Here is a 16736-nt window from a genome sequence, read left to right as displayed (position 1 = left end):
TATATTCTCTATTTACTATTAAAAAATAATAACAATCAAAATTCATGTTAGGGTAAAATATATTTTGTTTAATTTCCACTATCAGAGCAAAGTGATTAATCTTTACTGAATAATAATGAAGTATTCTTTCAAAATACATTTTTAGTTAAAGAAATTTTTTTTTAAATTATTAAGTAAATTTTATATTTAAATATAATTTAAAAAATAGTTAAGGAATCATCCTAAATGGTACATTTTGTACTAAAAAAAAATCACATTTTATTGATTAACTTGTAATGATCACATCAAATAAAAAATGAAGTCTATAGCTTAACAACAAAATAACAGAAATATTAAGAAGAGTTTTTTTTATAATACTACTATAAAATAAATTAATAATCACAAGATAAAGTTTTAAAAAAGTATAATTTAAAAACAATATAAAAAATTTATTATTGAATAACACAATTTTTGTTATGATGAGAAAACCCAGACCTGTTTAATTCAAGTACTATTTGATCATCTTCTTCAATTCTATATAAAATATAAAAAAAATATCTTCCTCAATAAAATAATTTTTCTAATTTATCTACTTTATAACTTACGCTTTTTCTTGGGAATCTAAATGATGAACTAATTCATCACGTTTATTAACAATAGTCACTAGTTCAGCCAGCAACAAGGTCTCGCGCCGTTTTTGATCTTCAGTTTTTTGCCAATCTTTTACAAAAATTTTATACTTTAACAAACTATTATTTAAAATAAAATGTAAAAAGCAAGTTTATTTAATATTTTGTTTTTCTGAGGATTTTGCTCCAAAAAACTTTAGATTATCAGATTTTATTTAATAAAAAAGACCAAAAAAAAAGTTCAATCACTCTAAGAGATGTTCCTTAAAGACTCTATTTAATCTCCCTAAATACGCCACTGATAAAAAATCTACATACCTTCAATAGAAATTATGCTTCGTAAATCTTTTATAAGTAACTGATATCTTTTTTCCAAGTCATCTTCTTTTTCTCTATAATATTGAATATTTTGCTATTATATGTTTTATTATAAAAATATTAAGACACTAAAATACATAAACTATATACACACCTGTACATATTACATTTATATGTACAGGACGAGTTATGAAGATCTAAAATTACTCAAATCTATTCACAAATCTAATAAATTTTGATATAGAAATATTTTATATTACTTTTGTAGTTTTATTTTTAAAGCTTTTAAAAGTTTGTAAAAATGTGAATTTTTGCATGTATATTTAATGCTATTAAAGAATAATTATGTTATGAAGAAAACAACATATGTATATAAAACATTTTTTATGTAAAAAATATAGACTTTAAATTTTCTATGAAAATTATCATAGCTTGAATGAATACCAACTTTTTTTCTGAATTAAATTGATACTGACTGAATTTAATTTAATTGTATAACATAATTATTAAGATAACTTAATAATTAATGTTATTGAATTAAAAATTTATTAATATATTATTTAAAAAAAAAAAATTAAGTTAAGGTATACCTGTGTAATATGTTTAACCAAACCAAATATCAATTATTATAATTAAAATAAACAAGTCATTAAATTTGTAATAATGTTTTGTAAGATGTAACCCATCGAATATTTAAAAACTTAATTTTTATTATAACTAATATAAGTGTTAAAATATCTATAATTTATTAAATATTTGTCTGATAATTGTAATAGACATCAATATTTTTATTAAAAAAACATTTATTTATAATTGAAAAAAATTTTTTTTAATTAAAGACGAGTAATTAAAAATATGCCTGACAATTATGAATGCAAAAATTGTAGAAAAAATAAATAAAATGTAAATTGGTTCAAAAAGTTATAAAAATTGTCAATTAAATCTAGAACACATTGTATATAAATAGAAATATTTTTAAAATAAGTTCTACTGGTTAAAACTTATAATGACCATATTTTTGTTAATATGAATTATAAAAAATGATGTAACTTTTTGTTATTTATGTATTTTATCAAGTAAATATTAATCATAAAATAAAATTTTAAGGTTTTCATTATTGAATTATATAATTCAATGATAATTTATTATACTATATGCAGCATAAAAGAATAATTGCATTCTATCAAATTATAGCCTAAGATTTTTTTGTATTAACTACTTATAGTAGAAAGAGGACAGTATAATACATGCTTAATTTTTTCATAATTAGTATTATATCATCAAATTTTTTTACATTATGATTATTAAATTATGTACAATATTTTTGTAATTGTATATATACAAAACTGAATTAACAATTAAATTGAGTTATAAGATTTTTTAGAATTTTTAATTCGAAAATTGATAGTATGTTAAAAATCATTAAATACTGAACTTACAAAATGTTTAGTTGCATTTGTCGACGAATAAGAGCATTTTTTTTGTTAACCAATGTAAACCATTCAGTCATAAGAAATTCTTCTCTTTCACGATCATGCCCTAGTTTATATAAAACATTAGAAAATTATTTGGATGCATTTGTTTTTCCTTTAATTAAAAATTAATTTTATTCACTTTACCTGAATCCATAACTTTCCTTAATTCAGTTTCTAGCTCATCAGCTTGACAATCAATTTGTTTTTGTTCACGTTCTAAAGAATCTACTTCATTTTGAATATAATTGTTTTCTTTTTTTGTAGACTATGAATTAACACAAATAAATAAAATTAAATAGAAACAATGGTCACCTTGCACTAATTAGTCACTGTGTTAAATAAGATTTTAAAAGAATATTTTAGTAACTCCTGAAATTGCCCAAGTCTCAAATGTTATAATTTGGTCGTTAATTATTTTTAAATTTATCTAAATAAAAATCTAATAAATTATAGAACTTAACTAAATTATAAATGATATAATTAATTATTGATAAAAATATTCTAAAATTGCTATTGTAGATTAAATAAATAAAGCTTACTTCTTTTAATACTGCATCAGTTTCTAGTAAAGATGAAAATGATTGTAGTTTTTGTGGACTACCTGTGTCTAATGCTACAGTACTGCTATTTTTACTTGAATTAAAAGACTGAAAATATATATATTTTTTAAAGACAATTAATAATTAAGTTTTCAAAAATTTAATTATATAGATGTTTAGAATTTACTTTATCAAGGTGAGAAATGCTTGCTAGAGATCTATCAGATAAAGGTGACACAGAATTTCTGGCACTTCCATTATTGAAACTTGAAACTGGAGTGGTTGGAGCAGAAATATTTATATTTTTACGAGCTTCCGCAATAAGTTTTCTTGCACGTTCTCTCACTTGTTGTTGTCTTTCTTCTTCATTCTAAAATGTAACAATTTAATTAACAATCAAATTTTAAATTTTACAAAATAAAATATTTTCTAAGCATATTTTTTTTCACAATCATGAGAAGTTACACAGTTGGGATGCTATTGAATGCGATTTGAGGACAGCTGATGTGAGCGTAAATAATGTGGGAGATCGTGTCAAGTGGAAGTTTAGGATAATAGTGGCTAACCCCAAGTAGTTGGGATTAAGGCGAGAAAGAAGAAGAGAAAGATGAGAAGTTACACAGTTGTTTTTCAATGCAACTATCAAAACTGTGATTCATATTTAAAGTTTCTTAAAATATCTACAGAAGAAACTTTATTTTTTCTATTATAATAGAAATTATTATTTTTGCTCATAAAACTTACCTTTTTTATTTTTTAAAATTTTTTTGTTAAAATGTGTTGTATACTACATTTTTTATGATGCATGAGTGTTGATCATAAAACTATATTAAATTAATAAAAACAGCAGTATAAAAATGAAAATATCAAAATAATTTTGCACTAAATAGATAAAGAATCAATTTTTTGTTTAAATAGTGCTCTAATGAAAAATATTATAATTAAATAGTAAATTATTCAGAAATATTAAATAAAATTTTTTCTCTAATATCTACAGGGATATATANTTCAGAAATATTAAATAAAATTTTTTCTCTAATATCTACAGGGATATATATAGCAATATAGCAATCTCTGTTTGAAAATTGAATAACATAATAAATATTGTGTAAATATAATTTTATAGAATTCTAATTAATTTGATTTTAATCCTTAATTTAAATTATCTAACCTGACTAGGAGTTTGTGGTAGTGATCTTCTAGCAGCTTCTCGCCTTGCTTGTTCTACTAGTTGACGAGCCCTTTCTCTCAACTCAATATGTCGGTTAGAAGTTATTTTCTACACACAAGTACACAATAGTCATGCAATTATAAAGCATTAAAATGTCCCTCAAAATATTAGTCAAATATTAACTAAAACATTACATTAAATTTTTATTTAAGTTAGACTTTTGTTCATAATATTTAAATAAAATTTAAAATGTTTGTTCATCAATATAAGTCAATCAGGATTTACTATGAAAAATTATTTTAAAAAATGTATATTTAGATGTTATAATAAAATTATTAAATAAGATAAATTATTATTTGAATTAAATATATTCATTTTAGGAATAACATTTATAGTGTACATTTAAAATATTTTACTTCCAGATTTTTGTGTTAAAATAACTTAAGTTAAATTTTGTACTATTTATATATATTTAAAATTTTTGTTTAATGATTATTGTTTCATCAAACATTCTTTTAACTTTTATCTAATAAGAACATACCTGTTTGTCAGAGGAATGATTTTTTGAAGATTCTTGGAATGATTTTGGTTCAGTAAATTTATCTCCAGATATTTTTAAATTCTGAATGATATTATGATTTTAAAAATAAATGCAAGTAGGTATTAATTAAAACTTTATAAAAACAAAACAAAAACAGAAACAAAAACAAATAATAAATAATTTTACCTCATTTGTAGATTGAGATCTTGTTAATCTTTTGCTTTTTTCACCATAAGTATGAGAAACACTTTAAAAAAATGTATAAATAAATCTCACATACACATACAAACATATATATGAAGAGTTAATGTGTCAAACGTTCTATGTGCCAAAAAAGTGAAAAATTGTTTTATTTCTGATTTATGTTCTATGTGCCAAAGGCCACAATCTTGTATGTGTTTCAAATGTCAATTAAATTTTTTACTTGTACAAAATTGCATTCATAGATGGTGTTCGATATGTAAGACATGCCCATGTTACCATTGTTTTTTGTGTTTTCTGAACAAATATGTTTTTGGCACATAGAACGTTTGACACATTCACTCTTCATATATGATTCACTTATCATGAACCACTTAATTAATCAAAAAATTAAAATAATATTAATAATATTTTATACATTTATATTAGTTTAATATTTTTCTTAATGTATCAATCATAAAAAAAATTATGTTTATCTCTTATACTTTATAGGAGTGACAACTTTAATTTTTTTAATTATTGATACATTGAGAAAAACATTGAACTAATAGATATCAATAAATAATTATTTATATTATTTTTATTTTTCAATTAATTGAGTTGTGATCAGTGAATCACCCTATATATATATGGGTTTATTCTTTGTAAAAGTAGTTTTAAATATTACAATTTTTTCAAGGTTATCTTATCAGTTTGTTTTTTTATGTTATATATTATTAAAATTATGTGTTGAGAGAATTGTATTTTTTTTTATATACACTATACACATTTTTGGAAAGCAAATAATTTTATCTGCTTGAATTCCATATATATATACACAATAATCAGTAAGTAAGAAAACAGATCAGTTGTTACAAACAAAGAAAACAATAGATACCCATTTCCTTACTTACTGAATATCTATGTGTGTGTGTGTGTGTGTGTTTACATAAATCAGCATAATTGAATACAATTTAAAAATTAATTATATTAATTTTGTTTGAGCCATTTTAAAAATATCGAAGTGCAAATTTGTAATTGGAATACACAGAAGCATAGAAATATTTTTTGTTTTAAGTCAAATTTAACCCCCAACACTATTATCTCTGATTATTTTACTAAATTTTTAAGTCTATAAGTACAAATTTGTACTGGCTGATAATGTGTTTGGAATAACAAAATTTATAAATCCTGTTTTTAGTGATGACCAAGATAATAGATACAAATATCCATAGAGCCACAGGAAAAATATTTTGAAGATAACCTTGGTCCAGAGCCCTCAATCTTAAAAAAAATGTTTATACAGGTGTCCCACAAGATCTTGACATCTTTAATAACTTTTCATTGAGCAAATATTTTGAATTATTATTTTTTTTTTTTACAGTTTTGGATTAGAATATTAGTTATATTTCTTTAATAAGAATTTTTTTTTTTTTAATCTTAACAAAATTACAAAATAGCTATTTTTTGCTTTTTTTTATGAAAAAATTTAATTGGTTCATAAAAACTCTAGTACAAGTACTTATCAAGGGTATAGGAACATATCAACTTAAATTGGGATTTTTTGATTATTAGTCTCTTTTAACCATTACAAAAAATACTACGGTGTACCAGTAATTATATTGGAAGGCATATATTTTTAAGAAGTAATAACATTTTTTAATTAGCTAAATGAAAAACAAAAACTTAATTTTGGCTAAATTTTCAATTTGTGTATTAAAATGTTTATAACTCATTGTGCTCAATTATTATTAAGTTGACTACATCAACTGTAGTTGCCCTAAAATTGCTATCACCCCATCAAATGTTTTTGTAAGGAAAAAGCTAAAAAATTGCTCTTTTGAAATTTCAAAAAACTATAAGTATTTTTTTATTAGACATGAAATATTTTTAACAACATTCAAACATAAAAATTATTTAAAATAAAGTAATGAAAAATGTTATTTCTGGATCAAAAGTTATTAATGATATCAAAATCTGATGGAACACCCATATATAAATATATACTTTTATTTAATTGGTAGATTGACATATTTTTTATTTCTCAAATGAAAAGCAAATATATATTAAATATAAATTCTTATAATACTTGTTATCTTCAGAAGAATTAGGATCTGTGGGTTGTTTCTTGGATAGCATTACTGATTTCCCCTGTTTAAACATAAATAATTGTAAATAAAAATTAAAATAAGTTTTCTTAAATTTAATACTTTTTCTTTGAAAAAAGATAGTTTTTCTTTTGAAGGAGAAAGAACTTTGTCAAAAATACTTTTAGAGCCATTCATAATTTTATCAGTAAGTCCATCCAATACTGGAGAATATTCTTTTATTGTATCACCAATATTATGGTCAAGAGTACTATAAGACGTAAAATATATTATAGTTAACATTTTTGAAACTGTTACTATGTCACAAACACCTTTTAGAATGTTGCACTTTTTCATCTAAATCACAACTTCTAAAATTTTTTATTTCTTTTTCAAATAATTGAAGTGATATTTCTTTATCTGGATTATTAAATCGTCCAACCATGTATGATGATTCATCTGTAGTCTTACCAATTTGTTGAACTTCTAGCTCATGCCCTAAGATATTGACTAAGTTATAATAAGTTATAAATGATATAATGGCATGCGGTTTTCATAAGGACAGTTTAGATATATAGAAATTTTCTGTGAATGAAATCTACTTGTTAAACTGACAATTTTTTTGAAATTTAATATTTTTATTCTAAAAATATATTCAAAAGAAAACTAGTATTTGACTTAAGTCTTTATTCTTCTTTTTATAACTTTTATCAAAATATCGAAAATTTGGTTTGGATGCAATTTAACTACTTAGAAAATTGATAAATATATAGCAAGTAATCAAAGATTAAATTTTATTTTTAATCTTCTTAAAACTGAGAAAAATTGAGATACTGCTTTATTTGTTGCGAATAATTATATGTATACATATCTACAATATACATAATACATAGAAAATAAATTACATGATTGTTATTATGGTTTAAAATTATTATTTTTAGTACCAATACAGTAACATTGATTATACCTACTAAGCAATTTTCAGATATCAACAGTGGTTTAATTTAGACAATGTCTTAGAGACCACAAAATGATTAAAAGGTAGGAAGTCGTTGTTTTTAATATCTTTTGACCCATAATTCTTATTTTATGAAACTGGGGTTTAAAACATGAATGACTAGTCAAAAATTTATAATTAGCTAGTAAAAAAACTGACTAGCTAATAATAAATACTGATGGACATTTTTTAAACACATTACTACATATTTGACTCAAAATAAGATTTGTCTTTGCAAAAATATACTTCTGCAATCTAGATTTTATCAGGATTCACAAGTGTAAACCTGTAGTTATACAATTGATTCTTATCTTAAATTCTATTTATGTATTTGAGATAACAAAAGAAATTAAATTTTACACCGAATTATCAAATTATAAAAAAATAAATAAATATTGAATGTAATGTCAGTGTTTAAAGGATTTTAAATAGGTTCGAGACAACAACATTTAACATATAAAGAATCTACTGTACAAGTATGATCACTATTATTATTTTCTAACAAGATTATTTTACCAGTAAAATGAGCTCTTAATTGGTACAAATAAGTCATAACTGCTAGTTTATCAGGAACTGTGAGAACACCCATGTCTGATGGTTCAATTACACGGGAAATTCCTAATATTTCACCAGCATCAAATGCAGCCTTGCAGTTACCCTTAATGTCATGTGGCTTCAGTGACTCAAAATCTCTATAAAATGACAATAAAATCATTAGTGTAGTATTAACTTTAATATGTAATTTTACCAACATTAAATCTGGGCGGAAATTATGTATTATAGCACAAAATGCAAGACCATTTCTCCATGATGTTGTTAAATTGGTAACTTTAACACCAGCATAAGATTTAGTTATGTCTTTACACCATTCAAGAAGATCTTGGCCAGGTGTTGTGGTTTCAATACCTTTTGAGTTATCAGAGTTTGCCTGTATGTAAATAATTATTAATTAATACACTAAAAATATTGGTAATGTATATATAATAAGATGATCTAAAAAAAAATATTGATGTTCAAATTTCATATACTTGGATTATATTCTAAACTTGAATTTTGTTAAAATTTGAATTTGTTTACTATTTTTCTACAGTCTATAATATTAGTTGTAATACTCAGAATATAATTGAAATTTTTTTTTATATATATCTAGTTACAATAGTAATTGATAATTTTAACCGGTTGGGGTTGATAGTGTTGTTTCATAAATAAAAAATAGCCTAACTTTTTATGCAAATAATTAAAAAATACTTATTTTTCTATTTCTAATTATAAATTTGTTCAAGAATTTTTTAATTTGATTTTTATTTTTTAGAATTTGATTAAACAGTGTTTTGAAATTGCTTTCATAACAATATTTGATTTCTGAAACTCAAAATTTGTTGTACTAGGTAAAAATAATAGTTTAAATAAAATGATTTTTCCACTGATACATTAGATCTCCTTAAAAGATTTAAAGCTAATGAACATACTTCTTTTAAGTTTAATGGTTTTAAAGCTGCCCTCGAATTCTTGACATCATTATCAACTTCTTTAGAACTTCTAAAACAAAATAATTGAATATAATTCTCCATATAAACATTTACTAAGCATAACCATACATATGTGTCTTGTTTGATATATTTTCAACATTTTTAGCATTTAAGTTCATAACTAATGTTTCAGAATTATTAGCAGGCTTATCAAAATTTTCTTCTGTATTTGTAAAGAAATTATTACCTTCTAAAAATAAATAGTTATTACTAATGTTGAAATCAAAAAATTGTGCAATATGAAAATATTTAAACTTACTATCAGATGTACCTTCAAAATTTGGGTCACTTAGACTGTTGGTTAAAAGTTCAATTTTATTTGTCATTTGTGATAAATTATTTATATTTTGATCAAAAGAAGATTCATAATCTAAAATAGCAAAAAAATGTAGCTTCAATTATGTATTAAGTTTCTTAAATTACCTTCAATGTCTTCTTCGTCAAAATCTTCAAGAGGAGCAATATCACTAGTATTTGTACTTAGAAGACTTGCCATACTCATCATGTCTTCATCACTATAAAAATAATTTAATTAATTAATAATAATATAATTTTTTTATTAAATTACATCAAAACATCAAAGGCAATCAAATCCAATAATAGTTAATTAATAAAAAAAATATGTGAAACAATTTTTGAAAAAATTATATTTTTTCTTCATCAAAAACTAAAAGAACTAGAAAGTTAATTAATTAGTTTTTTTAAATAACAATATTATTTATCTTTAAATGTGTTTATGGTACATGTTAACCCTTACATATCAACCTTAAATTTTGCACAGCCCAATTATACATGAAGCTAGACAATTTAGGGGAGTGAGAAAATTGAGTTTAAAAATTTGTATTTTAAAGATCATTCTAATGTATATGTCATTCAACAATACATAAAGTATTCACACATTTTTATAGTTATCACTATAACATTTAAAAAGTTGTTCTTCTTCTCCCTCATCTTTATCCCAACTATTATATTGGGATTAGTTGTCCATATATAAACCTTCTTCATTTGACACAATTTCCCTTGATAATTATATACACACCAGTAGTTTTTATATCATCCCAATTGCATCTAATAGCAAATAACATGCATTACAATATCTCTTTTTGTATTTTCTTAATAATTTCATCTATTACTACAAAAAAAAAGTAAGAGCTTAAATCAGAATTTTGGTGCACACCTACTCTTACTATAAAATCTTCGTTTCCTTAAAAATGTATATTTTTTTGAAAAAAAAAAATTTGAACAGGTCCTGTTGATAAAAAAATTGTTAAAATATAAATAAATTAACTTGCCATTTGGATTACGTTTATGATAGTTACCCTGTACACATAGAACATAAAGAGAAAAGAACAATTTTTAAATTTTACAGAACTTAGAGCACTCAACATATTCTCATTTAAAGTTATAAAAATTGAACTGCTACAAAAGTTTATATTTTATAAAATTTACCAATTAAATATTTATAATTTTTTAAATTAAATAATTAAATAAATAATGAATAATTAAATAAAACTTATTCTTCTAAAAAAAATTTTTATTTACTTACGTAGCTTTTCCTTCTCTTAAAAACACACAAGATAGAGTCATTTCAAGAGAAGCTGAAGTAATTTTTTTGGATGTTGGTTTAAAATCTAATATAATTTGATGTTGTGAAGAATCGACACTTGCATATTTTTTCATATTTATAACAGCACATGCAATTTGTCTGTGTTTTCCTAAACTGCTTACCTTTGATAAAAATATTTCTTAAATTTTCTGTACTTATTTAATTAAAAGTAATCAAATTAAATTAAAAAAAAAAAACCTTTTTTTGTAAAAAGGAATAGTAATTTTCTGTTGTAATTATTTGAATATATCATTAAAGTTAATTATTTTAATTTTAATATGTATAATTAAACATAATATAAATTGTGTTTAGTAAAAAAAACTATTATGTACCAACTTTTTAGTTTTAAAATATATAAAACAAGTTACCAAAATTGCAATTTGCTTAAAATACAATAAAAGGATTTTTCTCAATAACGCAATTCGAATTCTAAATTAGCTAGCATGTAGGCTTACTCTCACATCCCCTGATTTTCATTGCCTGGTTATTCTATTCTACTATAAATGTTTTTTAGACTTTTTATGAAATATATATATCAACTAATTAATTAAACTATCCAAACAACTTAAAAAATATTTAAAATTTTTAACTATTTCTCATTTTCATTTTAGTATACATTAAATTACAGTAAAACTTTTAAAACCACAAAATAAATAATTAGTCAAAATATTATTTGTAGATATATTAATAAATTATCATTATATTTTTTTTTTATATTTAGACAATATAAAACTACAATAGCACTTTAGAAAAAATAAATTAGCTTCAATACCTTATACTATGAGGTATTTAATAGAATAAAGAATTTTTAAAAAGGATTCTAAGAATTATTTATGTCATTGGCATAACCAGGAAGTTGATGAGACTTCAAACTCGCTCCAAATTTAACTCGATGACCGAATTACTAAATATTGTACTTTTAGATGAATATTAAGCAAGAAAAATTATTTTAATATAGTAAAATGTTTCTCTCAACCGCAGAAAAAATTTCTGGCTACATCACTAATTAACCTACCTACATATATTAATAAATTATTATTATGTTAAAAAGCATTATAAATAGCTAAGTTTATCAAAAAGAATCTCAATATTCAAAAACTTTTATGTCAAATTTTTTAAATCTAACTTTTTAAGCCAAAAAACTACATACTTTAAAATGAAATAAATAATTCAATAATTTTTATTACTTACATCTTCTATAGTTAAATTCCATTCTTTGTCTTCATGTTCATTACTTCGAGGATCTTTAAATAGTGTAATCGATAGTAGTTTATTTTCCGGAACAGGCCATATTACTACACCTCTAAGGGGATCTTTCATTGTTGGTTCCCAAGGTAATATTTCACTAACAAAACGACGACTTCTACGACTCAAAACTACAATTAACTTGCTTGGAGTCCTTATAAGAATTAATAAAACAAAATAAAGTAAATTAAAATGTTTATATTTAACTGCTAAGACAAACTATATACCATTTAGATGTAGTTTCACAAACAATTTGATGATATGATAAAGTAAACTGAAATTTTGTTGCTCTTTTGTTAACTCTTTGCAATCTTTTCCATACTGAAGCCATGTTCACTGATACATTAGATATCCTTCTTTTAAGCTTTAATTTTGGCATTTTAAAATAATAAAATACAATTATTATAATACAGCTATGTAGTATATAATCAAACTTAATTTAATATATATAATCTATTTGGTCACCAAGGAGTCAATATTATCATAATATTATACAAAAGAGTTCATGAATAATTAGTCAGACAAATTTTATCTAGTTTGAACTTTGCTCTTTATTTAATCACATTAGTATGATATTCATAGTATTAATTCTTTGATCAAACATTTAAAGTAGTACATATTGCTCAATAGTTTAATATTTCAAAATTCAATTATTTTAAATTTTTGGAGTGATTTAAATTTGATTATTTTACTTGATATATAATAATTATATATTTTTACATTAAGAATAATGCAAATTATATCAATAAACTAAAAATGATTCCATTTGCAAAATAGTATGTCTCATTTAATTATATTTCCAGTATTTTTTAAATTTAGAAAAATTAAATTATTAATCTAAAGAATTTTCTTTTATCACATTAAAAAAGAATTTTTTTATCTTACATTGTAACCATCTAATAAAAAAAGAGTGAATGTTAAATATTTATTAATTTATAACTTATAATTAATAATTTATCATTAATTGATATTGTCAAGACTGGATTGAGGTATAGTAAGGCATGTGTCTAAAATTCAAATAGGACTCCTACAATACATGATATTGTTTAAATTTCACTCTATGCTTTAACAGAAAATCTTAGATTCCAAAATCTGGAAACCTGTCTCAAGACATTTCTCCTTTATATGGACTATTATTATTACACTGTAATGACTAAGTAAAAAATATTTTTTATTGCATATTGTTAAAATTTTAATTTTTCTTATAACTTACAAAAATTAAGCTAGATTATTATTATATTAAGGTTTCACTAATATAATATTATTACTTTCCATCTCTATTAAAAAACAACAAAAAATAGCTAAACAAATTAAATTGACTCAATAATAAATTTCTCTTACTTTTTATCTTAATTTTGTTGATATGGTTAGAAAAAAAATACATAGATTAATATTTTTAACCTAATACAAATACTATACATTTTTATTGAGATGACTTTATTTACCTAAATGCTTTTTTTTTATTTGTTTTGAGAACACTTTACACAAAATTATAAAAAATAAACATTTTGAAAATTTGCCAAAAAAATATTCAAATAATTATAAAAATACACATCTGAATGATCTATAAGTGTCAATTATAATTTGGCAAGACTGAAATTTAATACTATAAATAGAACTCACAATATATATCTTAAATTTTGAAATAAAGAAATAATATAATTTTATAAATACTCTTGTGTAAATTCTAAATTTTTCGGATGCAATAATTCTTTTGTTATTAGTTAAATATTTCATATCATAGTCAATTAACTTCTTCTATTTAATAATAAATGTACTTTAGAATATTTGTTATTAAATAATTACTTATGTTTTAATTAACAAGAAGAAAAGTGATTTTCATAACATTTTTGAAGTGTATTTTATACTATTATGTACGAGGAAAATAGTGGCTTAACAATTAAGTCATCAAAAATTTTACACAAATTTGATTTAGTAAAATTCCTTCAAAATTATGCATACAATAAAATTTACATTAAAATAATTAATATAATTTATTTAAGTTGAACTTACCAATAATACTTTGTTTAGAATGATTTGCAGTAATACTCTTTAAATATATATTTATTTCAAAACTTCATTAATGACATTAAATTTAATGAAGAGTTGAAAAAAAATAGTGAACAATGCATAAAATTCAAAATTGCTTTGAAAATGACATGGAGATAAAAAGTATTATTTTTTTTTTTACAATTTAATTAAATTTGTCATTTCATTTGTTAAAATAATTTATTGATTGGAACCCTTGTAAAATAAATTTTTTAGATAAATGTCTATTTATGATAAAACCCACGGAAACCAACTAGCTACAAAAGATAATATTATCTTTTATATTCATTATGTATATATGTGCATAAAACAGTATGACCTTAATACCACCGAATAGATAAGGTGTTATCTATTCTGTGATTATACCACTGATTGTACTGTATTTTTCTATATGTAAAAAACACGACCATGGTCATGTCAAAGTTAATATAAAGTATATCTTTTATCATATATTGACCAGACTCAACTTGTATTTACATCATAGTAAAATGAATAAGAAGTATGTTCGAATATAGTCTGAATTTGCGTCGTAGAACATGCATGTTGATTGCCTTGTGTTTTTGTGCATTTCTTATACGATCGGTGAAAAACGACCACTGACGATTGCACTTGAAAATCATTCTATTTTTAAATGGATAATTCTGATTAATATCAATGATAGACATAATTTTAAGTAATAATTATATTAATTACTTTAAGACAATGCATTGCAATACTATTTTATAATAAGTTTAACCGTGGATATTTATTTTAGATTCTATGTATTTTTTTTGTAACTTATATTTTAATGAAAAATTACGATTGTATACCTTGTTAATTAAACGTGAGTTATATTAACTACTGTACAGACTTCTTTTTTCATGTTCTCATATTGAATTAACACCACTTTAACATCCTAATAAGTTATTATTATTTGCATTAAATTGTTGTATTTTATTATTTTCTCTTCTGAGTGTCTCATAATAGAGATTTGTAACTTTTTAGCCTATATTTGAGTATTTTAGCTTCGATGCAAAGCTGAGAAGGTATTAATTTTACCATGATGTGTTTTTTTTGTCTGTTACCACTTTTTCTCAGCTCTTACTGGACCGATTTCTTTCAACTATACGTCAAAAGATCACAAATCGTATCTAATTGAAGACATTACCCTTAAAAATTAAAAAAATTACAATTTTTCTAATTAGCAAATTTAGTCATTTTTTTCTTAAAACTACCATAACTTTTTTAAAAATTAACGTAAAATAAAAATTAAAACTGCTCACAGGAGGGGATTTAAAATAGCAACTTTTTTACAAAAACTAGCTTTTTCAACTTAATTTTTGAAAATGTTCCGGAAATACTGCATCCTTTAAACGTATATCAAGTTAAAGCTTATGTCATGTACTATAAAATGAAAAAAAAAATTTGTCCCGACACTTTATCTTCTACGTGTAAACTGCTGCCGTAGTTAAAAAATGCTATTTTTTGTTAAAATTTTCGATTTTTAATTTCAACTTTAAATTGCTATACTTTTTTGAATAATGTATGTATGAACACAATTTTTCTTCTTCTAAATACATTATATATACCTCTTTCATTTAACATACTTTTTATTTAAATTGAACAATTTTCCTTTATACAGAGGGCTTTCAAAACTTGAAAAATACGTATAAGTAGAACTTTTGAAAATGTTCCGGAAATACTGCATCCTTTAAACATATGTCAAATTAAAGCTTACAATAAATCCTATAAGTTCAAAAAAAAAATTTTGATTTAATTTTTTTGAAAATCTAAACCTGCCCGCAGGGGGAATTCAAATAATAATTTTTGTACACAAGTTAAGCTTTTTCAATTTTTGAAAATGTTCCGGTAATATTGACACTTTAATTTAATCTTAAATTAAAGCTTATATTATTATTTAGAATAAAGTTCATAAGACATAAGAAGTTAAACTTATTTAAATTTTTTTGCTTTTTTTAAAGTCAAAAAAGTATCTTTAAAATTTAATTAGCTTAAATTTGGGCGAAAGCGACTAACAGTTGCCAAATGGGTAACACTTGTGTCTTTCACGGTTAGGATTCCAGGTTCAAATCTACCTGTGGCAATTAATATTTTGCACTTTTTTAAGTTAGAAAAATTTTCTAATCATTTAATTTTTATCTCATTTAGATTTATTAACTTCAATAAATAGAACAGCCTCGCATATTTAATGAGGTATGTAGCATTTAAATTTGAATAAAAATATCCGAATCATGTGGATTATTTGAATAAACTTAATGATTGGATAGAGGCTAAACAATTTGGGATATTAAGATAACCTTCACCTACGTTAATAAATTTATGAAAAATCCTAGAAACTATTCTTAAAAAATTAAATGGAAATGGTACTTATAGAAATACAGTTAATGTAAA

General features: G+C 22.6%; 1 protein-coding gene across 5 annotated transcripts; it reads right to left on the bottom strand.

Annotated features, from left to right (window-relative positions):
* Positions 1–202: 202 nt before the first annotated feature.
* On the bottom strand, positions 203–14547 carry LOC126899000 (EH domain-binding protein 1). Of its 5 annotated transcripts, none has more exons than XM_050673457.1 (23): positions 13638–13765; positions 12524–12660; positions 12243–12450; positions 10992–11173; positions 9869–9960; positions 9705–9815; positions 9515–9635; positions 9386–9455; positions 8669–8844; positions 8433–8608; positions 7252–7417; positions 7043–7190; positions 6922–6983; positions 4839–4899; positions 4653–4733; positions 4112–4219; positions 3128–3310; positions 2941–3048; positions 2546–2666; positions 2366–2465; positions 927–1000; positions 585–699; positions 204–513 (listed from the first exon to the last, which is right to left on the bottom strand). In XM_050673457.1, the coding sequence occupies exons 2-23, from the start codon at positions 12625–12627 to the stop codon at positions 432–434; spliced, it is 2649 nt and encodes an 882-aa protein (XP_050529414.1). In that variant the 5' UTR covers positions 12628–12660; positions 13638–13765; the 3' UTR covers positions 204–431. The 5 variants fall into 5 exon arrangements, with proteins under 5 accessions (XP_050529411.1, XP_050529415.1, XP_050529414.1 ...); XM_050673456.1 differs by lacking the exon at positions 13638–13765 and adding an exon at positions 14310–14547 and having other exon boundaries at positions 205–513; XM_050673454.1 differs by lacking the exon at positions 13638–13765 and having other exon boundaries at positions 203–513; positions 9717–9815; positions 12524–12679.
* Positions 14548–16736: the final 2189 nt, after the last annotated feature.

Source organism: Daktulosphaira vitifoliae, unplaced genomic scaffold, assembly GCF_025091365.1.
Source record: "Daktulosphaira vitifoliae isolate Bord-2020 unplaced genomic scaffold, ASM2509136v1 Scaffold_2, whole genome shotgun sequence".
NCBI lineage: Eukaryota > Metazoa > Arthropoda > Insecta > Hemiptera > Phylloxeridae > Daktulosphaira > Daktulosphaira vitifoliae.
This window is presented reverse-complemented; position numbering and strand designations above follow the sequence as displayed.

What these genes read in the sequence shown, in the direction of transcription:
- LOC126899000 (XM_050673453.1), bottom strand. Translation starts at nt 12,675, where the DNA reads ATGCCAAAATTAAAGCTTAAAAGAAGGATATCTAATGTATCAGTGAAC. An exon ending in AACCATTAAACTTAAAAGAA is followed by an intron (nt 8,845 to 9,385) that starts GTATGTTCATTA and finishes ATTTACATACAG; the next exon opens with GCAAACTCTGATAACTCAAA. An exon ending in ATTAAGAGCTCATTTTACTG is followed by an intron (nt 7,418 to 8,432) that starts GTAAAATAATCT and finishes TCAATATCTTAG; the next exon opens with GGCATGAGCTAGAAGTTCAA.